The sequence below is a fragment of the Eulemur rufifrons genome, chromosome 29 (genome assembly GCF_041146395.1).
Source record: "Eulemur rufifrons isolate Redbay chromosome 29, OSU_ERuf_1, whole genome shotgun sequence".
NCBI lineage: Eukaryota > Metazoa > Chordata > Mammalia > Primates > Lemuridae > Eulemur > Eulemur rufifrons.
In genome coordinates this window covers 17,107,099-17,130,996 of record NC_091011.1, presented here as the reverse complement: position 1 = coordinate 17,130,996, position 23,898 = coordinate 17,107,099, and the positions used below count along the sequence as shown (strand labels likewise).

At 38.8% G+C, this 23,898-nt stretch overlaps 1 protein-coding gene across 1 annotated transcript in view; it reads left to right on the top strand.

The window, feature by feature from the left end:
- NME8 (NME/NM23 family member 8) overlaps positions 1-14,869 on the top strand; it is a 59,287-nt gene extending 44,418 nt beyond the window's left edge. Inside the window, exons 13-15 of the mRNA XM_069462309.1 lie at positions 1,723-1,874; positions 12,381-12,525; positions 14,632-14,869. Of these exons, the coding sequence (XP_069318410.1) occupies positions 1,723-1,874; positions 12,381-12,525; positions 14,632-14,869 (535 nt within the window). The remainder of the gene's footprint in view (positions 1-1,722; positions 1,875-12,380; positions 12,526-14,631) is intronic.
- The last annotated feature ends 9,029 nt before the right edge of the window (positions 14,870-23,898 follow it).

The following is a 23,898-nucleotide window of genomic DNA, read 5'->3' as shown; positions in this document are numbered from 1 at the left end:
CAAGGATAGAGTGTTCTGCAAGTGGTGTTGATGGAAGCTCTCAATAGAATGCAGCAATGAATGGCAACAGAGAGAGGAATTACTGTCAGCACAAGGCCTATGCCTGTGGGCATCGTGGTCTAGACACTGGCTCCGAGTGTGGAGGCTGAACCAGTCTGAGACATTTTCTCCAGGTGGAGGCGCTCAGTGACTACACCTGCTCTCCTCCACTGTCATAGTGAAAATTCCCACAAGTTCACAAATAATCTTGACTGTTATTTTTGATTGGTCCCCACTTTTCCAGTTTATTTGGCTCCACCCAGCTTTAAAAGGCTGCTTTAGAAGTAACTCTGTCAACAGAGATCTGCCCCATTCTTGCATTTGGTTATCAAATTCTATGCTCTGAATTGATTTATCTGAAATATGATCACTTGCACGAGCAGCCCCTCGTTCTCACCCCTATTGCCCAGCAGCCTTCCTCCCTCCACTTTTACCAATAAAGATGTTTATAACAGCCTAACAGAGGGGTCGGTTGAGTGCTCTGCCTTCAACAGAGTAGGTGCTCAAGATGGCTTAGGCTATTTCACTCATTCATTGTGCAAATCTTTCACCTCTGGAAATCACAGGCTCCAGGGACTAGGGTTGGAAGTATCTCCAAATTGAGTGGTATGGGAACAGCCAAGGGTCAAATGGGAAGGTCATGTCTAATAAGGCTGAAAAGAAATCTGAATGGGTCACTGAAACAAACCACAGAGGCAAGAAGAGATCTCGAAGCTAAGGACAGAAAGCCAAGTTTCTAGTGATGTGAATTCACATCACTATTAGCAGAAATGAGCATTATTCACCATCAATGGATTTTGTTGGGTTGACTGCCTAGGACTATGTTTAATGGGAAAAAATGAAATAGGCAATAAGCATCTTCTCTACTGAAATATGCATAGATAGAGAGAAAGACAGAAAAAAAAAAAAAAAAAGGACAACCAAAAAAATACCAAAGAACAGCAATTGATTTAGGAGATACATACTCATCTATAGGAAAAGAAGCTGAAGCACAATAAACTGCCTAACCCGACGTGGATTATTCGGTATCATCAGCGTCACTCCTACCTCTCGCCACAAAGCTGTCCTATGTGCTCCTCTTTTATTGCTACACTTGCTCACCTGGAGGGTCCCTTTGCAGTATCTCCTGGATTCAGTGTTTATAATTTGGTATCTTTGGTTTAGAGTCAAATGCCATGTAATGCTTGATAATATTTAATGATAGTAGCAGGTAAAGAAATATTTATTCAGAGCTCAATATGTACCATGTAGTTCAAACACATCATCCAATTGCATCCTCAATATCACCTTCTAAAATAGGTTTTATTATCATATTATATATGAGACAACTAGAGCATAGAGAAGTTAAGTAACTCTCTGATATCACGCAGCAAGAAATTAGCACTACCAGGATTCTACATATGAACTTTTTCACTATGCAAGGCATTCATTCCTCTTTCATAGTTATCTGTCAATATCCATTGTCATCATGATTTGATCACATCCCTTTTTCCTAATGACTATTACCTCCTTGAAAGGAAATAGCCTGCCCTAAGCCACTCTGTGATTACTTCCTTTTGCACAGTGCCTAAATGTGGAATTAGTTGCTGTTTGATAACTTTTGAACAACTCGTATAGTGTTATGTTATGTTTGTTATGTTATGTTGTAAAATAAAACTTTTGAACTTGACTTCCTTTTCAAAGTTTATGTGCACAGTTTGCAATGGGAAGTTTGCCTGTCAACCAGTTGTATGGAAGTGATTCATTAGAAACTGCTGAGAGGGAAATAGAGCATTTCTTTCCTCTTCAAAGCACTTTAGCATTGATTAAACCTCATGCAACACGTGAACAAAGAGGTAAATATTTAAAAATGAAAGTCTATGTATAAATTTTTCTCCAAATTTTGTGAAATTTTTCAAAATTTACAAGCAGAAAGACAGAAAACAAAAAAGGAAACAGAAAACTCAAAACCAGAAAAGTTGCACTGAATACCCATATCCTTCCATCTGGATTCAACAATAAACTTTGTCATATTTGTTCTCTCTGTCTCTCTCCTTCCCTCCTTCATCTGTCTCTTTGTCTCTCTCTTAATCAAAAATGATATTGAATTTTGCTCAAGTTCTTTTCAGAATTTATGGACATAATGACTGGTATTTTCCATAGATATATTAATATGGAAAATCATGTTAATGATATGTCAAATATTGAGTTATCCTTCCATTCCTATATAAATGACATTTGTCATGATTCATTTTTTAATATGCTTTTGGATTCTATATTGCTTATGTTTCATTTAGGATTTTTTGTGTTGAGACTTAAAAGTGAGATTGATTTGTACTTTTTATTTTTTGTGAGAGTTTTATCAGGTTTAAATAACAATGGAATACGTCATAAAAAAAAATGTGAACATCTTTCTCAGTCCTCTGAAAGAATTTGAGCAGCACCGGGGGTTAGTATTTGAAGGTTTGGTAAAATTTTCCTGTAAAAACATCTAGGCCTGCTGCTTTTTTGTGTTTATAATTCTTTGGTCACTTTACCTTCTATTGTCACTACAGCTAATTTTGTTGAATTGTATTTTCCTAGGAAATTATCCATTCCATCTACATAGTTTGTGAAGTAATTTATCATATTTCCTCTGTTTCAATGATTATGTCTACCTTGGCATTTCTTATCTTATTATCTTCCAAATGATAATAATATAATTTATTTATGAATTGTATTGTTTTTCTCTTTTGTGATTTTTTTGTTTTATCTTTATTATTCCTTTCCTTCTATTTTCTAGTAGCTTTTTGATATTCTTCTAGCTTTTTTTTTTTTTTTTTTTTTGAGACAGAGTCTCGCTTTGTTGCCCGGGCTAGAGTGAGTGCCGTGGCGTCAGTCTAGCTCACAGCAACCTCAAACTCCTGGGCTTAAGTGATCCTACTGCCTCAGCCTCCCGAGTAGCTGGGACTACAGGCATGCGCCACCATGCCCGGCTAATTTTTTGTATATATATATTTTAGTTGTCCATATAATTTCTTTCTATTTTTAGTAGAGACGGGGTCTCGCTCTTGCTCAGGCTGGTCTCGAACTCCTGACCTCGAGCGATCCACCCGCCTCGGCCTCCCAGAGTGCTAGGATTACAGGTGTGAGCCACCGCGCCCGGCCCTTCTAGCTTTTTGAGTCGAATATTTGACTCATTTTAATTGTTTAGTGTTTATTGATATAAATTTTTAAAGTTATGCTTTTTTTCTGATTATTGCTTTAATTATACCCCATATAGTCTAATGTATAGTGTTTTCGCTATCATTGTTGTTTAGATGTTTTGCAATTTTTGGTTTGTATTTTCCCTTGGGCCTTAGAGTTATTTAATAAATAAATTTATTTTTTAAAGAGGTTTTTAAAAAAATTATTCTGGTGGAAGAGAAATTTTATTTTACTACTATTAATACTATCTTTGGTATATTATGGTTCAAGAATGTTGTTTGCATGATTTCTTTATTGACATTATTATGGTTTTGTTGAACCTATCATATGATAAACTTTTCTGAAGATTCTGTGTTGTGAGAAGAAGGGATCTTCTCTATTATCTCATGGTACAAAGTTTGAATACAAGCTATGACCTACCTTACTTTTTTGTTCATGTCTTCTATATCCTTACTTTATTTTGCCAAGTTGATCTGTCTTGGAGTATTGGGGGTGTTTAGTCACCTATTTTGGTATGTTTCTGACTATTTCTCTTGTAGTTTCTGATTTATAATGGTGGCTACTCTGTTATTTGATATCTGTATATTCAAAACTATTCATGGTGAATTTTGGTTTTTGGCATTATACAAGTTCCTTCTTCGTCTCATTAATCCTTTGAGCTCTGAACACTACATTGTCTTATATCAAGACCACATTCCCTCCTTTCTTATTATTTGCATTTGCCTGATACATATTTTGCCTCATTATTTTTTAGCCTTTTTGAATTAGTTTGTTTAGGTGTGTCGCATATATAGAATAAAGTTGGATTTTTATTTATGACTCTGAAAATATTTTTTAAAAACCTAAATTCATTGTAATAAAACAGTGCACAGCTCATCTTTTTGCTGTTAAATTGTTTAAATTGACAATAATTGTACCAGTTTATGGGGTACAGGGTGATGTTTTGATACATGTATCCATTGTATAATAATAAAACCAGGGTATTTAGCATATCTGGTTACCTCACACCTTTATCATTTCTTTGTGGTCGGAACATTCAAAATCTTCTCTTCCAGATATTTTGAAATAGACTAGACAATATTTTTAACCATACTATTGTTACTTTACTGTTCAGTAGAACATGAGAACTTATGCCTAACTGACTTTGTATCCATTGACCTGTCTCCCTCCTCCCTACCCTTTGGTGACCACTCTTCTATTCTCTACTTCTATGAAATCAACTTCTTTATATTCCATATGAATGAGATCATGTGATATTTGTCTTTCTGTGCCTGGCTTATTAAACTTAACATAATGTCCTCCAGGTTCATCTAAGTTGCTGCAAATGAAAGGGTTTCATTCATTTTTATGGCTGAAGAGTATTCTGTTGTATATGTATACCACATTTTCTTTATCCATGCAACTGTCAATAGACCCTTGGTTGATTCTGTATTTTGGTTATTATGAATAGTGCTGAGATAAACATGAGGGTGCCAGTATGCCTTTGATATACTGATTTCCTTCCCTTTGGATAAATACCCAATAGTGAGATGGCTGGATCTTATGGTAGTGCTATTTTAAATTTTTTGAGGAACCTCCATACTCTTGATAGTGGCTGTACTAATTTTTGTTCACACCAGTAGTTTTTAAGTGTACCCATTTCCCCACATGCTCACTGGTATTTGTTATTTTTTGGCTTTTTGATTATAAGCATTCTAGTTGAGGTGAGGTGATATCTCATTGTGGTTTTGATTTGCATTTCCCTGATTGTAAGTGATGTTTACCAATTTTTATTACACTACTGGTCATTTGTAGGTTTTCTTTTGAGAAATGTGTATTCAGATCTTTTGCTTATTTTTTAAACATTTTATTTATTTTTTGTGCTTAAGTTATTTGAGTTCCTTATATATTCTGTATATTAATCACTTGCCAGATGCATAGTTTGCAAATATTTTCTCCCATTCTATAGATTGTCTTGTAACTCTGTTGATTGTTCCTCTTGCTGTGTAGAAGCTTTTCAGTTAGATGTAATCTTATTTGTCCATTTTTGCTTTTGTTATAAGTGCCTTTGAGGTTCTATCCAAAAATCCTTGCCCAGACTAACGTCATGAAACATTTCCTTTATGTTTTCATCTAGTAGTTTTATTATTTTGTGTTTTACATGAAAATATTTTTAGAAGGTAAGATAAACTCTCATATATTTATAAAATAACATGTTTTATTGCAACTGTCATATTATTTTAAGTTATATTTACTTTATCCATTGTTTTACATTTACTGTTGTTTTTCTTGATGTGGTTTTTTTAAAAAAAAAAATTTCTGTTACAGAAATATATGAGTCCTCTTTCCTTACTTAAGCTTCTACTATGTGTTTTTTTCTTCTTTAAATGGTACCCTTTACCTTTGTGACAGCTAGAAAACTGAATATACTTTCTCTTTCTCTCCTTTTCTCCAGTTTTTTTTTTTTTAATTTCAGAGTATTATGGAGGTACAAATGCATCGGTTATATAAATTGCCTTTGCATCACCAACAAGCATGCCCATCTCCCAGACAGCATGCCCCACATCTGTTAGGTGTGGATTTACCCAGCCCCTCTTCCCCTCTCCCACCTGCCTGACACCCTATGAATGTTACTTCTGATATGTGCACATTAGTGTTGATCAGTTAGTACCAATTTAATGGTGAGTACATGTGTGTGTTTTTCCATTCTTCACTTAGAGGAATGGGCTCCAGATCCATCCAGGATAATACAAGAGGTAGTTCATGTTATAATTTTGTTATGGATGAGTAGTAGGCCATGGTATACATATTCCACATTTTCTTAATCCACTCATGTGTTGATGGGCACTTGGGTTGTTTCCATATCTTTGCAATTGTGAATTGTGCTGCTATAAACATTCAAGTGCAGATGTCTTTTTTATAGAATGCCTTTTTTTCCTTTGGGTATAAACCCAGTAGTGGGATTACTGGATCAAATGGTAGTCTTACTTTTAGTTCTTTGAGGTATCTCCGTACTACTTTCCATAGAGGTTGTACTAGTTTGCAGTCCCACCAGCCGTGTATGAGTGTTCCTATCTCTTGGCATCCACATCAACATTTGTTGCTTGGGACTTTTTGATAAAAGCTGTTCTCACTGGAGTTAGGTAATATCTCATTGTGGTTTTGATTATCATTTCCCTGATGATTAGAGATGTTGAGCATTTCTTCATATGTTTGCTGGCCATTTGTCTATCTTCTTTTGAAAAGTTTCTGTTCATGTCCTTTGCCAACTTTTTAATGGGATTGTTTGATTTTTTTCTTGCTGATTTTCCTGAGTTCTATATAGATTCTAGTTATCAGACCTTTATCAGATGTGTAGCATGAGTTCTATATAGATTCTAGTTATCAGACCTTTATCAGATGTGTAGCATGAGACAACCCCATTCTGTAAGTTGTCTATTTGCTCTAGTGATAGTTTCTTTGGCTGTGCAGAAGCTTTTTAATTTGATCAGATTCCATTTATTTATTTTTGTTGTTGCAACGATTGCTTTTTGGGTCTTCCTCATAAATTCTTTGCCTAGGACAATTTCTCTAAGAGTTTTTCCAACATTTTCTTCTAGAATTCTTATGGTTTTATGCCTTAGGTTTAAGTCTGTTGTCCATCCTGAGTTTATTTTTGTGAGAGATGAGAAGTTTGGATCCTATTTCAGTCTTCTACAGGTGGTTATCCAATTTTCCCAACACCATTGATTGAATAGGGATTCTTTTCCCCATTGTATATTTTTGTCTGCTTTGTTGAAGATCAGATGGCTATTTGAGAATGGTTTTATATCTGTCTTCTCAGTCCTGTTCCATTGATCTATGTCTCGGTTCTGGTGCCAGTACTATACTGTTTTGGTTACTATAGTCTTGTAGTATAGCTTAAAGTGTGGTAAATTGATGCCTTCCAATTTGTTCTTCTTGAATAAGGTTGCTTTTGCTATATAGGGTCTTCTCTGGTTCCATACAAAGTATAGAATTATTTTTTCTAGATCTGTGAAAAATGATGTTGGTGTTTTAATAGGGATTGTATTGAATCTGTACATCACTTTGGGTAGTATAGACATTTTAACAGTGTTGATTCTGACAATCTATGACCATGGTATGGTTTTCCCTCTGTTTACATCCTCTGCCATTTTCTTCCTCAGTGTTTCATAGTTCTCCCTGTAGAGGTCTTTCACCTCCTTAGTGAAGTATATTCCTAGATATTTTATTTTCTTTGTTGCTGTTGTGAAAGGTATTGAGTCTTTTATTTGGTTCTCAGTGTGATTGTTGTTGGTGTACTTAGATGCTACTGATTTGAGTGTATTGATTTTATAACCTGAGACTTTGCTGAACTTATTTTTCAATTCCAGTAGTCTCTTGGCAGAATCTTTGGGATCTTCTAGATATATGATCAAATCACCAGCAAAGAGCAACAGTTTGACCTCTCCTGCCCCCATTTGGATACCCTAGATTTCCTCTTCTTGTCTGATTGCTCTGGCTAGGATTTCCAGCACCATGTTGAATAAAAGTAGTAATAGAGGGCAACCTTGTCTGGTTCCAGTTCTAAGTGGGAATGTTTTCTATTTTTCTCCATTCAGTATGATGTTGGCTATGGGTTTGTTGTATGTGGCTTTTATCATTTTGAGGTAAGTCCTGTCTGTGACTGTTTTGTTAAGCATTCTTATCATAAAAGAGTGCTGAATTTTGTCAAATGCATTTTCTCTGTCTATTGAGAGCATCATATGGTTTTTGATTTTACTTCTATTTATGTGATGAATTACATTTATAGATTTGCACATGTTAAACCATCCCTGCATCTTTTGGATGAAGCCCACTTGGTCATAATGGATTATTTTTTTGATGAACAGCTGAATTCTATTTGCTTGGATTTTTTTGAGAATTTCTACATCTACATTTGTAAGAGATATTGGTCTGTAGTTTTCTTTTTTTGTTGAGCTCTTTCCTGGCTTTGGTATCAGGGTGATGTTGGCTTTGTAAAACGTGTTGAGGAGGATTCCTTCCTTGTCAATGCTGTGAAATAATTTCTGCAGTACAGGCACCATTTCTTCTGTGTAGGTCTGGTAAAATTGGGTGTGAAACCATCTGGTGCTGTACTTTTTCTTTTAGGAAACTTTTTTATTATTGCTTCAATTTCAGTACTTGATATTGTTCTGTTCAGGAATTCTATTTCTTCCTGTGTGTTACTAAGAATTTGTCCATTTCCTCCATGTTTTCAAGTGTATGTGCATAGAGATTTTTATAGTATTCACAGATGATATTTTGTATTTCTGTGATATCAGCTTTAACTTCTCCCTTTGCATTCATGATTGAGCTTATTAGAGGCCTTTCTTTTCTGCTTCTGGTTAATCTAGTAAGAGGCACGTCTCTGGGATCCTCAATCAGGCAGTCTGGAGCAGGCCTCACTCCTTTTTACCCTCCCCTATACCATGATTTCTCCTGGGCTTCTGCCGGCAGGCAGGACCTCAAGCTAGCCAAGCTCCTTCATGACTGTGATACAGAACGGGAGGCTCCCTGCCCAGGATTCCAGCCTGTGCTGGGAACACAACCTTCCCATGGGAGGAGGAGTGTCCTGTAAGCACGCCTGCAGCTAAGGCCCACTCTATACTATCACCCCTGATCTGCCCTTGCAGGCACCCACACCTGGTGACACTAATTCACAAATATCCCCTCTGTGCCCCGGGATAATGCGATCAAGACCTGGGTTTACAGGGACTGGCCTACAGGCCCGTCTCCCAGGCCCCAGAGATTAATCTTTTTCTATGCCAGGAATGCTGGTCTCAAGTCACCCATGGGGTGCCCAAGCAGGTTCCATGTCCCTCCACCGTGGGGTTTGCCCTGCTCTGCTGGAGTCACTGGGAAGTAGCACCAGGGAGGGCCAGCAGGCAGGGAGCTCACAATTCAGTCACCCTTCAGTCCACTGCAGGACCCTAAATGGAAAGGGCTAAACCCTGTTCCCTGTGGAAGCCTCCATGTAGTGGCTCAATTGTCTCTCTTGGCAGCCACCAGTTGGGGAGGGGCAAGGGAGAAGAGTCTAGGTGGAGGAAAGTCTGCACTCTGGTCCTCTCTAAGCCTCTCTCCAGGAGGTAGTCTGCTCAGAATGCCCAGGCTCTGGAGTCACACAGATTGCCCGGGACCCACTTGCCCCTGTGGCTCCTGCAGTTTGGTGTGGAGTTGGGAAATGTCTGTGTGGGGACGAGCAAAACAGAACCTGAAGGGTTAAAGCCCCCTAGGGATACAAAGGTACAGGGTGGGTAGAGAAGCAATATGGTGCCTGCAGTTTGGCTTGGGTCTGTGGGGTAGAAGGTTCCCTGGAGGCGCTGGGAGCCTGATCCATAAGAAGCTTTCTGCTCACTGGCAGCATTAGTCTCTGGACTCGTATCGGTGGAAGGTCTCTCCAGCAGCTTGGGAGCCCACCAACAGTCCGAGATGCAAGTGAGGGGGAAAGTTAACTGATCCACCTACCCTTCTTGCTGGTCTCCAAGCCTCTCAGGGCTTAATCCCTGCCGATGCTTTTCTCCTTCCAGTTCTGCTCCATAACCTTGTCCCATGGAGTCTCCTGTAGGTTTAGGCATCCTTCCTTCAGACCCTCGTCTGATCTATGTTTGTCTGTCTGTTTTTTCTCTTTCATCTAAAACTTCTCCTTCTTACAGAGATGCCCTGGCTGGTGGTATGTCTGGTCCACCATCCTGCTCTTCCTCCCTTATTCTCCCCTTTTTAAAATTTTTGTTAAATCTACTTTGTTAGAACTTACATTATTTATATATTTAATGTCTATAAAATCCTAGGCTCACATTGTTTATTTGAGTTTCTTGACAATATAGGTCTATTCTTGTTTTGTATATTGCTTTCAAGAACTCTGATGCCATATTAATTTTCTTTTCTTTGTAAATGACATGGTGCTTTGCCAGAATAGGGTACATTTTTATTTGTCTCTCAAATCTATTAGTTTTACTAAAATTTGTCTGAGATTTGACCATTATGGATATATTTTTCCAGGTACCTGTTACTTCCTTTTACTTTCATCATTCATATCTTCTTTTATTTAAAGATGGCTTTATTGCCTTATAGTTCTAAATGTTACTCCTGTTCCATTGTTCTGCTTTTATTTCTTAGGGACTTCATTGGAAATAATAGGATTTTCTGGAAGTTTCTGAAGGTTTAGATTGACTTACTCAATTTATAGTTCAGAATATTCTTCTCCTTTGGCATGAAGTCAAATTTCTTAAATAAATATATAAATATGTAATATTTAATTTTATACATATAAACAACATGTATACACACCTACACATATATATATACACACTTGTATATATGCTTGTATTTGCTTAACTTCTATATCCATCACTTTTTCTGTTATTGACATCTCTTCTTTTATTTGGTTTTCCTTTTCTTGGCTATTTTTGTTTCTATTCTCTGTGCCCTTTACTGTATTTTAAGTTATATTCTCCATTAACACCTTTTAATTTTGTCTTTATTTTTGTGATTTTATCTTTTTCTTAAATTTCTTTCTTGAGTGCAGTCAGCTTTTATTTCACATCTACTTATTACTTGTTCATTTCTACTTTTGAGTTTGAAATTCTGATTCGTGATTTTTTTATGTTCGTGTGAGAGTGTCACATTACAGTTTTCTTTGGTCTTGCCACCTTTTTATTGGCTGGCTGGCTTTCTTTGAGGGAAAACACAAGATCTTTTTATTCAGCAAAATAATTTAATTTTACCTTTATAGTAGTTTAGCAAAGATTTATGAGGGTTTGGGTTAGCTCACTCAGTTTCTCTGTTCTGAATGTTCTCTTTGTTTTGTACAATGCAGTGGTTTCTGTGACAGGTAGGGCCTTGGCAGGGGGTAGATCTGTTTTTATTTTTACAGTGCTCATTGTTTATCTAGAACATTAACCTCAGCCACTTGCTTCCTTTCCCCAAGTACTGCAAGAGACTCTTCTTTTCCAAAATGCCTCCCTCTCCTGAGTCGTGCCTCCAAAAACTGCATCAGTCTTCAAATACCTTGCTTCCAATGCCACATCCACCCAGCCCACCTTAATTCATCCTTCATACTGCAAAGGAACTCATCTTTCTAGAATACAAATCTGAATATGTTTCTGCTTAGTACTTAGGGGAGAGTCCACATTTCTTCATTAGGCATAGCTCTTTATAACCCTTCCTTTATTTACCTAGCCTGACTTCATTTTCAATAAGTTTTCACCCAGTCACTTTCTTTCTCCCTTCTGAACTTGGCTCTCCCTGCCTGCAATGTCCTTTCCTTACTTAACCTGCTCGGTGATCATACCTTAGTTTTTCTATGCCTAATGCAAAGGTCGACGTCGCTTGAGAAATCATCACTGACCTCTCCAGAGAAAGTTAATAGTTTTCTCTGCTGTGATTCCGGGAACCTTACATATTACTCTTTATAATAATGATTACCTTCTCCTGATTCATTTATAGGCTTGGCCCTCTCACCAGACAATTATTATTGGAGGAAGTGTTTACGTTCAATTCACATTTATTTCTGTAGTGTCTGTCTGAAAGCAGATCCTGGCCACCTCCTTTCTAGCAGGAGAAGTCCAGCTTTCTACAGGCTTTCTGTTAGTTGTGATCACACTTCCCTGTAGCCTAGCACTTCTAAATGCTTTTGATCTGGAACAAAGAAGAGGCTGTTTCACTAGAGAGCTTCCAGTCTCTCAGTTGGCTCACCTTCATCTTCAGAATGTAGTTCTCAACATTTAGGCCCCTGGTGAGATTTTGACAAGCTGTGCTTTGTTTGCTTCCTTCAGTGGCACCCTGATTCTTAAGGGAGAAGAGTTCAGATCGCTCTCCTTTACAATCCATATCTAGCAAGAAATTCCTTGGCCTTTGCAGCATGGAGGTGAAAACATGTTTTCATTCTTAGCTTGAGAGCAGATCCTTTCCCCTCTCCCTTTATAGCCCACTAGGTGTTAGACGTGATTTCTGGAAAGTTGGATCTCAGAGACTGAATATGTACATTAACATAGGAAAGTTCTTCTGAGTGTCAATTTGGTGCTTTTGGAGTTTGATTTAGTGTAGCATAGTTTTTTTTTTTTTTTAAAGCATAGTATGCAAGTAAAACTATTGTTTTCCTTAGTTGTTTCAATCTACTTGAATGTGGAGTACAAGTAAAGCAATCTGCAAGATTACCAAATATCTGTTTTCCCTAGGGGAGATCCTGAAGACCGTCAAGGAGGCTGGGTTTGATGTGACACAGGCGAAGGAGATGCTCCTAACTCAAGAGAAAGCAAGCAAGATTTATTCAAAAATAACAGGAAAACCCTTTTATAAAGATGTATTGGAAATGTTATCTGAGTAAGTGTCTGGTATACAGTTCTTTGTATTATAAAAGGAGTAAATGTTCATTACAGAAACTTTGAAAAATACAGCAATTACTTAAAACATTCCATCTAATCTCATTCATGAAAAGATACGCTGTTAACATTTGGGATTCATTTTCTTTTCCATTTCCTTCCCTCCCTCCCTATCTACTCTCTCCTTCCTTCTGTCTCTCTTTCCTTCCTTCCTTCCTTACTTCCTTCCTGTTTCTTTAGTTCTTCACATTAGATATAGAGGCCAACTGTGTTTAAATCCCTACTTTACCAACATATTTACTCTGTGCTTGAGTCTCCTTGTCAGCAGAGTGGGGTTAATAATGGTACCTGCCTCACAGGTTTGTTGTGAGGCTGAGTGATATATTGAAAGTACCTGCAATAGTGCATGGCATATATTAAACACTCAATAAATGTTAGCTGTCATTATTCGCATCTTTCTTTCACATGTGTAGATACCTTGTCAAACTCTTTATGTGTATACAATGACATAAGTAACATGATACTAATACTGTTTTGAAACATTCCTCTTCCACATTATGGATCTGTTCCTGACAACGCAGACCTTTATAACCATTGCATAGGAATTAAAAGCTAACATTTATTGAGTGTTTACTTAATTCCAGGCCTTGTGATGAGCTATACACACTTCATCTCATTTGACTTCTTATAATAACAACTCTGAAGTAGTTTTTACTAAAATTTCCACTTTGGTTATGGGGCAACAGAAGCCCAGAGATGGAATTTATCCACAGTCTCAAAGCCAGTGTTTGGCTGGGGCCTGAGCCTGGGGAGTCTGTATTCTTAACTGCTGCTCCCCGGAACTCTCTTTTACATAGAGTTCATAATAATTTGAACACCCTTAACAATTTGCTCCTGGTTAAAAAATTTTTATTTGCTATTTTACATATATCTAGTTATAAATAAAATTTTGTACATAAACAGTCATGCACTGTATAATGACGTTGCAGTCAATGATGGACTCTGTATACGACAGGTGGTCCTGCAAGATTATGATGGAGCTGAAAAACTCCTATCCCCTAGTGATGTCAGAGCCATCGTAACCTAGTAGCACAATCCATTATCTTTTCTATGTTGAGATCTGTTTAGATACACAGTACTTACCACTGTGTTACAATGGCCTATGGTATTCAGTACAGTAATGTGCTGTACATGTTTGTATCCCAAGAGCAATAGGCTGTACTGTATAGCCCAGGCATGTAGTAGGCTACACCATTTGGGTTTGTGTGAGTGCACACTATGATCTTTGTCTGACAATGCCTTTCTCAGAATGTATCCTCAATGTTACGCGACACATGACTATACATAAGAAACCTCTTTAAATGCACATCTTTCCTTTTTAGTTCCTGACCATTTGTCAATGAGTCTAGACAGGCAAAACTTATAGAGTTCAAAACAAAGATTGAATGGAATATAAGTGGCAATTGGATACAAATAATAAACAAAAGGTTAAGGACTTTAGGTACCTGCACCATGACAGCTTAGAGAACAAGCTAACTTTCATGCCTGTTGCAGGTTGCATTTCCTGGGAAGCAGACAGAGCTTAGTGTTCAGGCTATTGATTAAGGGTGCCACATGGAAGAGGGGACAAAGAAGCAGGATGGGGAAGAAGGGGGAGGTCAAGATGTAGTGCAGGCCAGACAACAGCCTCTGCTGACCAAAGCTAGACTGGTCCCTCAGAGCTGTCCCATAGTGACTGAGATGGACAAGCGTTTGTACCCTTACACTGGTCAGTCATTAGAGGTGAGCCACCCTTGGAATGAGGTGGAGGCAATCTCTGAAGGGCAACCATGAAGCAGGAAGTCCTGGGTCCATGACAATGTCTCTATTTATAGACCCCAAAGTAGCAAAAATAACAGGACTCCATTGACAAATATTCCCCAGAATTAAACTACAGCACTCATTTAGCACAAAAACCTATTGGAAGAGGTAGAAATAAAAAAAAGAAAAGCATGAAATGACACCACTAAGGACAAAGAATAAAGAGGCAGTCCCTGGCCCAAACTGTGACGTCCTGTCCTTAGAGTTGTCCAGCGCCCATGTCTTCTGAAAGTGTCCTTCCTTGCAGGGGTCCGTCTCTGGTCATGGTTCTGACCAAGTGGAATGCTGTTGCAGAATGGAGACATTTGATGGGCCCAATAGACCCAGAAGAAGCAAGACTCCTGTCCCCAGACTCTATCCGAGCCCAATTTGGAATAAGTGTTTTGAAAAATACCGTCCACGGAGCATCTGATGCTTATGAGGCAACAGAGAGCATTGGTAAACTCTTTGAAGAGTTTGTTTCTGAGAATCCCGAGGAAAACTAAAGTACGTACTATGAAGCATATACCTCTTTAATTTTTCTTTTCTTTTGTTCTCTTTGTTTGGTACCACTGAAGGAGCCCAGGACAAGTCCATCTGAAAAGAGCAGAACTTTCCCCATATTTCTGAATCAAACTTTATTTCCTGCCAGGCACATCGTGCTGTTGTGTAGCAGCCTCGCAGCCTCCAAGCCGAGCAGTGTAGATGATGGTGACCGGGGGGATTCTGGTTGCATGCGGCCAGGCTGAGGCAGCTGCACCCAGGCTGCAGGGCTGGAGACAGTGGGTGAGCGAAGTTCCCCTGGGTTTGCAAGCCTTGGTCTCAAGCTGCTGTGTCATCTGCCATGACTCCAAAGGCCTCATGCAGTCCCTCTCCTCAACTCCTTCCCACCTCTCCACTCTGAATGGCCAAAGTCTCATTCAGTAGCCTGAACTCTTAGTATCTAAGTATTTGAAAACTTGGAACCTACTAACTACCTTTGGGTGATAAATGATAGTGTAATAGCATAGACTCATAGAAATCATAGAATAAAAGGAAATAATTTCTATTCCTTGGCAAAGAGATACTTATTGGGTAAAAGTGGCTACATAATATGCATGTGCTTTTTTTATTATTATTATTTTTTGAGACAGAGTCTCTCTCTGTTGCCCTGGGTAGCGTGCAGTGATGTCATCATAGCTCACTGCAACCTCAGACTCCTGGGCTCAAGCAATCCTCCTGCCCCAGCCTCCCGAGTTGCTGGGACTACAGTCGTGCACCATGATGCCTGGCTAATTTTTCTATTTTTAGTGGAGACGTGGTCTCATTCTTGCTCAGGCTGGTCTCAAAGTCCTGGGCTCAAGCAATTCTCCTGCCCCAGCCTTCCAAGTTGTTGGGACTGCAGGCATGTGCTATGATGCCTGGCTAATTATTTTTAGTAAAGACGTGGTCTCACTCTTGCTCAGGCTGGTCTGGAACTCCTGAGCTCAAGTGATCCTGCTGCCTCGGCCTCCCAGAGTGCTAGGATTACAGGCGTGAGCCACCTTGCCCAGCCAATATGCTCGTGCTTTGAATTTCTTTGTTTACTAAGCAATGTGGGAGATGGAGTGCAAGATGAGTCACTTTTCCTATCAAACCTGCTTGCTTAATTTTCAACGAGCAGGCACAAATGTCCACCAGATGGCTCTGGCTGCTGACCTGAATATGACTGTACAGCCTTTCCATGTGTGGAGTATTGTCCCCACCTGCAGGAACCATACTGAGAATCAGTTTCCATGGCATACAGAAAAAGCACTGTGAAATGGAGAAGCCTGTCCCAGCCCCTACCCAACAAGACTCCTCAGGGAGAGAAGAATTCATTGTTCCCTTCATATTGTTATAATATTTGGGCTATGATTTCTCCAGGTATAAGAACACTGTGTTGAAATATCAGATGTATAAATAAAAAGTAAGTTCTAGCATAGTACAGCTTGTTCCAGAAGTCTGACTCAATTATAGTCCAAGGCATGATTGCGCAACCCGGGAACATTCATGTTGGGAAAATAGGTACTGTATGCCTTCTTGACCTATGGGGTATGATTGATATAAAACTGGTTGAATGAAGGTCACTACCTTCAGGAAAATGCACATCTAATCGGGTGACAAAACTCACATAGTATCTAATCATAGCCATGATAAGATAGTACATTACTAAGCCTGTCAGCAGTGAATGGCTCGGGGGCGGGGGGGGGGGGGAGGGGGGCCGTCTGTGGAGCTGCACTCTGTTCATAGCTTCTGTTAATGAGTCTCTTTTCTAACATCTGCATATCCTTCTATTTTGTGGTGGGAGGGCACTATGACTGATACAGGGGATTTTAAATTAGTGTAAAATTCAGTGCTGAGTTGGCAAGTATGTACTGTGTTTAGTAGTTAGGAGCTGGAGAAAGTAAGAAATGGAATAGACCTTGAAACATGAGTAGGATTTTAAAATCAAAGTTAAGGAAGCAAGAAACAGAAGTCAGTTTTAAAGGTTTCTAAATAGTTAAATGTATATTAATACACACACAGATCTTGATGCTTGTATGTATAGACATTTTGCTGGCTTCTGTCTTACTACCTATACTACAGTGTGTCATATCACTCTGAGGGCTGAGGGCTAGTGTTTTGGGTATGTTTCAGACATTGAAGGATCATTTGTTCAGCTCTTGCTATATGCTGGACCCTGTTGTGGGGCTGGATATACACAGTCCTTGTCCTAAAGGAACTTATGACTCTAAGAGCAGGAAATAGTAAATGAACATGTGTGTTGGGCCCAGGGGCAAGTGTGAGTGCTTTGGGCAGATGGACATAGCAAGTGCAAAGAGGGAAAGTGAGATGCAAACTCTCCAGGCAGGAAGCACTGCAGTAATCAAAGTGAAATATGGCAGAAGGCTGGACTAATGCAGAAGCAGGGAGCTCAGTGCTAAGTGGAATAATCAGGTGATTCTCAGAAGACTGCATTGCATCTGCAGGACTTGACGATTGACTACCACTCTACCAAAAGTAAGAAGAGATTAAGCTTCCTGGCTTGAGTAATGAGAATATCATCTAACCATTCCCAGACATGGGAAGAAGAGAGAAGTAGGTTAGAAGGAAACACCATGAATTGTGTTTTGATCATGTTGGGTAGAAGACATTTGAATTGGTTGTAAGTCAGACTCTCAGAGCAGGGGAGTCACGAAGGCTGCATGGGTGTGACATCAGCAAAATGGTGGGGAGGCAGCTCCACGCTCGCATTCCTCCACGGGGGCACTGTCAGAAGTAACTTTGTCAGAATTCTGGAAAATGATCAAAGTTTTACAGTAACCAAAAGAATGCTGTGTCAACATAAAGGCAACTTAAAAATGGTATGACAGCCGTATGGCATTTTTACTAGCTCTTGTTCTACATCCCCAGCTTGGTGACAGTCCTGGTGATGGCAGCCAGCATTCCCAGTGTGCGACTCTAATCTCTGGTTCCAGAGAGAATAGAGCAGATCCAATTCACAAAAGATTGTGCTTGTCTGTTTTAACCTTTCTGGAGGCTGCCTGAACAAGGCATCATCGCTGTTGCACCTAACCTGGGAACCACTCAGCGGGGAAAAGCAGTGGACCTTGCTTAAAACACTGTACAGTGATTGAAAAACCCACAGCTGCCTAGGGCTGGTGCGAATGCAAAATAGTGCATCTGCTGTGGAAAATAGTTGGGCAGTTCTTCAAAGGGTTAAACACAGAATCACCACTTGACCCAGCAATTCTACTCCAAGACAATTGAAAACAGTGACTCAAATATATACTTGTGCACTAATGTTTATAGAAAAATTATTCACAATAGCCAGAAGGCAGAAACAACCCAAATGTCCATTATTAGAAGAATGAGTGAACAAAATGTGGTATACACTTACAATGGAACATTGTTTAGCTATTAAAAAGGAATAGAATATTGATACATACTATAACATGGATGAGTCTTGAAAACATTTTTCTAAATGAAAAAAAAGGCACAAAATGACAAATATTGCATGGTTCCCCTTATATGATGAACCAAGAATAGGCAATTACAGAGACAGAAAGTAGATTGGAGGTTGTTAGGGGCTGGAGGGAGGGCAAAATTGGAAGCTATTGCTTAAAGGGTACCGATTTCTGTTTAGGGTGATGAAATATTTTGGAAGTAGTTTGTGCTAATGGTTGCAAACAATGTAAATGTAACTAATACCACTAATGTGTATTTTTTCACTAATGGTGAATTTTATAATATATATAGTGCCGTGATTTTAAAAAAGTGAAAAAATAAAGTAAAATAAAGAAGAATGATCCCTTGAAACAGAGCTCTCTCCAAACCCCCTTCCAAAATGATACAAAATTAGTCTAGTCTTATGACACTTTTAAAAGAAAATGCACGCAATGTTGACATCAAAACTCTTGAATGAAAGTAAGCCCTCCGTAAAGTTCTTGAACATCTGGCAAATTAAAAAAAAGAAAAAAATACGACAGCAACAATAAAACCTTAAAACTCTTACTTGGGCACCTCTGTCTTCAAAGTTCCACTGTGCCCTGCAGTACCTCCACAGACATGCCCCCCACCCCAAACACACACACACACAGACACACACACAAACATACACACAGACACACACACACCAGTCTCTCCACTGTGTTCAGATAGAGTTCCACTCTCAGTCTTGTCTTGTTCAGCTCCTTCCAATTCTTTTCCTCACCTCACCTTGGGCTTAACTGGCAATTTTGAATCCTTGAGCAGCTTGTGTAGAAAGCTGAAAGCTGTGGTTACTCATAAGTTCATATTTTAACCCGTCACAAGAGTTTTTAACTAACTCGTTGCTTTGTATATCTTTGTGGATTGCTTGTTTGTTGAATTGCGCAGTCTATAGATAAAGAAAAGGGCTCATCTTCCAAGCTCTGTGATTGGTGTGCAGGACTCCAATATGGAAACTAATAACTGCTTGTAAATTAGTTCATAGCATTGCCATTTATTTTATTGAGTGTATTCTTTCTTTTCCTAGAACTTTGAGAAATAATGCACCAGTTCAACTCAACATATAATCATGTGGCACAGCTTCCTGGGAGGAATAATAAGACAGACATTCTTTGGAAGAAAACTCACCAGAAGATTTTAAAAAAAATGCATGACTATGCATAATAACAATAAAAAAGTAACCTCCAAACAAATCTTGATGTTTATTTTTACCTTGTCTTCTGGAAAGGACTTAAGGTGGCATATATAAATGCACACAAGATACAACAAAATAGCTGGGGAGGAACATGGAATATGAGGCAGAAGACAGTGGGGTAGATCAAAGAAAGCCAGGAGTGGAGTTATATACAAATGCACACTGCAAGGTCCTGATGTATATTTAGAAGCTAATGGAGATGGAGCACACTGTATGGGGGAAGGACATGCTTGTGGCCCTGGCTTGAGCCAGGCAAATGCATTTCATGTAACTAAAATGTTTGTACTCCATTATATCCTGAATTAAAAAAAAATTGACTCTGAACTTTCAAGCAAAAAACTCTGAAAAGGTGACATATAGATTTACACAATTTGCAGACTGCAGGACAGCACAGGTCGGGTACCTAACTAGTGAGATAGGGAAATGGTAAGATAACGCAAATATTTCTGGGGAGGGGAGACAACAATAAGCCAAAATTTTTATTGTTTTTGGCTTTTTTTTTCTTCTCTCAGGATATGATTTGACTGATATTTCCTGCAGTGATAAACTCTTAGCCAGGATTGTATGTGGTTCCCAGCGTGTGAGCTGGGACTCCCTCCTTTTCATTCCACTCAGGAAAATATGTTGGATCGCAGCGAGTGAGAATGACCTTGTTGAGTGATTAACTTTCCGATATAATTTCTAAACTGTAATATTAATAATATTAAGACACTTATAAGCTTTGATCATTTAATATTAGTAACAGATCACCTACTGCAAGACTTAAGTGTTCTGACGCTATTTTTAAGAAGCATGCCTGTGAATGGTGTTAAATTATACAAAATCTAATTACTTACATGGGAATTACCATTAAGGATATTTCTCAAATTTTCTTCAGAATGCATTTTTTTAAAGGTAAAGCAAATCAATTATTGACTTTCTTAGGCTTGTGCAAAGAAATGCAGTAAAAATCTTCACCTTCCTCACTTCTTTCATCTTCCCTGCTCCTTCAGATTTAATACTATTATCTGCTGCTTTGCATGCCCTGATGGCATTCGAGTGTTCATAATGTAATTATGTTAAGTGGCATGCTATTATTGCCTCAAGCACCATCCAGACCTTGAAAGGTATTGAAACACTCTCTTAAAGATAATATTGTATTTTCACCAGCAGATGGCAAGCTACGCTTAGTTGTGTGCGTATGTTTAAAGATCTGTACAGATTTCATACACAAGACATAGAGAAAATTCATTTCTTTTGAATCAAGGTAAGAAACCAGAAATCTAATAAGCAATGTCCACAGAGATATATTTAATTAAGGCTGAATTTGTGTTAGTCTGGAGTGAAGGGATTGAATTTAGTGGATAATCATGGCAGTACGAGACAGGCGTATGTGGACTGGAGTTGGCAGTACCTGGAAATATCTTCTCGTCCCTGGGGAAGAAAGGTTAGAAAAGGCTACAGAGTTATCAGGGCCACAGCTAAGAGGGTTGGTCTTGAATTCCAGCTGGACTTAGGCAGAAAAAGCATGTCCTGGGCCACTGTGGTGGAGGCAAGTGAGGACTGCAAAATCAGTGGGCACAGCTTGGAGCTCCGATGCACATGATGGTGGGGACATGGCTCCAAATGCAGGATGGGCTCAGAATGTAGGCCATGGGACACTTGTGCGGGAAGCGCTTCCATCTCAAGAGCCAAACAGAGCTGGGGATGAGTTCTGTGTCTTCATGAATGGCCCTGGACAGACAGCCACCATCCTTAGTACTGGCTCAGCCCGCACCTCAATCCTGAAGCCAGAGTCTCTTTGATGGACCCACTTAGTCCTTCCAGCCCCCTTTCAACACAAGATGCCTGAAGCATGCTTGATTGCGGCCTAATACCTTCCAGCACTTCTTTCTTGGATCCTGTTCCCTATAGGCAGATGCCCTGCAGAAAATGGACAGATTTTGTAAAATATGCTGTATCTTGTGGTCCTCAGGTTGCACTGTCTTGGTGCCCTTTCTACTCGCTGAAGGGGATCCCTTGATACCGATGCCTGCCTAAACTCTGTCTGAACTTGCTCACCCATTGGAAGCTACTTTGGATGACCTCCAAAGGCAGATGTTTTGTGCTTTCCGAAAACAGAGAAAGTTGACTCAGCAATTGTCCACGTAGTTTTTAGCCGCTGAAATACTTCAATGACATAATAAATAGTTGAAATTATTGGAAGAACAAAAAACGTTAATGAATTTAATTTGATCCAACCATGATATTTTAGTTCTCCCTTGGTACTATGATGGAATTTTATTCATAATATCATTTTTCACTTAACCTCAGTTCCTACGTCTCATTATATTTTTCAAGGTGTCACAATTGTGTGAGATTTGGGAACAGCCCTCTGATTATGAGTCCTCCATGTTACCTAAATTTAATTACTAATATAGTGTGTTTTTTTTCCCTTTCTAAAGTATGTCACTAAAGTGAACCACTCTGGCCATGACGAAGTTCTCATCTAGATATTGCAGCTGCATATTTTAGAGTTATCTAGTTATAAAACTGTTCTTACACAAATATTGCAATGAATATATTAGACTTATACTGTCTGAACTACAAGGGCAAAAATCACATATCATGGGCTCTTTTACTGCCATTAATTACCTCTTTAAAAATTTTCTTTTTTTTTTTTTTTTTTTTTGTTGAGACAGAGTCTCACTTTGTTGCCCAGGCTAGAGTGAGTGCCGTGGCGTCAGCTTAGCTCACAGCAACCTCAGACTCCTCGGCTTAAGCGATCCTACTGCCTCAGCCTCCCAAGTAGCTGGGACTACAGGCATGCGCCACTATGCCCGGCTAATTTTTTCTATATAGATTTTTAGTTGTCCATATAATGTCTTTCCATTTTTAGTAGAGACGGGGTCTCGCTCAGGCTGGTCTCGAACTCCTGACCTTGAGCAATCCACCCGCCTCGGCCTCCCAGAGTGCTAGGATTACAGGCGTGAGCCACCGCGCCCGGCCAAAAATTTTCTTACATTGTAGTAGGAAGAGATTTCTCTTAGGTAGCAGAGCAAATAAATACTGACTGTAAGATCCGTTGTTATGATCAGCATATTCTCCTTTCAGTAAATTTGAAATTAAAAAGATTAAAAAAACATGAAGGCTGAAAAGTCTTTAGGGTTTAGGGATTCAAATTGTGTATTGCTGCCAATTCCAGAAACTGACAGAGACAGAGCAACAGCTTAACACCACTTTGTAGCTTGTGCCGAAAAATGTAGTGGTCAAATTTTAGCCATTTTATGACTGTCATATGATCAAGGGGGTAGTTTTCAGATTTTCATGTCTACATGGCTTTCACGTAGAGACATTCCATGCCTCTCTCTGATAATATTTTTGTAGTATCTTATAATCATAAAAGTAACACATGTTCATTAGACAAAATACAGGAAATATTTATGCCTTGCACTATTTTTTTTTTTATGGTCTTGAAAATTCAATAATAGTGGGAAATTTTTTGTGTCACAAAAATCTGTCCTATCCTGGCATGCCTTGGGAATCACACTTAAAAGTCTATTCTCACAAGTTATTAGTGAAATAAACTCAGATACATCCATGCTATGCAACTGTGAAAAATAAAATAAAATTGTATTTCTTTACTTGGAGAAATTTTCATGCTGCCTTATTAAATTCATACACCAAAACAGGGAGAAAGTCTGGAAGGATTCACACCAAAATGTTAATTCAACATGTGGGATAGCTATTTTGACATTTTGGGTACTTTTGTTTTCATTTTTTCTTTTTGCTTATCTTTGTTGTTTGAATAATAAAAAGGAGAGATATTTCATTGCCATCCTGGGGTCCAGTGTCTCCTTTGGGCTACTGATATTAAAGTAGACACCCCAACGCATGTTTGCCATTTATATGGAGAACACAAACTGCTTCCTTATCAGTTAAATCACAAAGGTGACAATTAACTAAAATTTTTGGTTGTCATGCCTTTCACTATGACTTAATACATCTCTCAGAATAAAATGCTTTTCAAAAAATATTTTCCACTAGGAAATATGGTCAGTATTAGCATATATCAGGCTATAACCAGAAGCAGAAATTTGTTCTCTTATTGTTTTTTCTATGGTGATAAATGAATATTCCCTCTAACAGCCCAGATTATGGCCTGGTAAATTAAAATTCAGAGGCTCTGAGGGCCCAGATCTTTCTCTAACTGTGGGTGAGACATCAGACAAGCCCTCACATAGCCTTTATCCAACAAGCTAGATCATGACTTCTCAGGTCCCCTTCAACTTTTTCATTATATGATTCCAAATAACCACTCTTGCTTTTTGAATTTTTGTTAACCCAGGTAGAAACCTGTGGCAAAATTGTGTCCTTCTTTTTCACTCAAGGACTGGTTCTCCCGAACGGAAA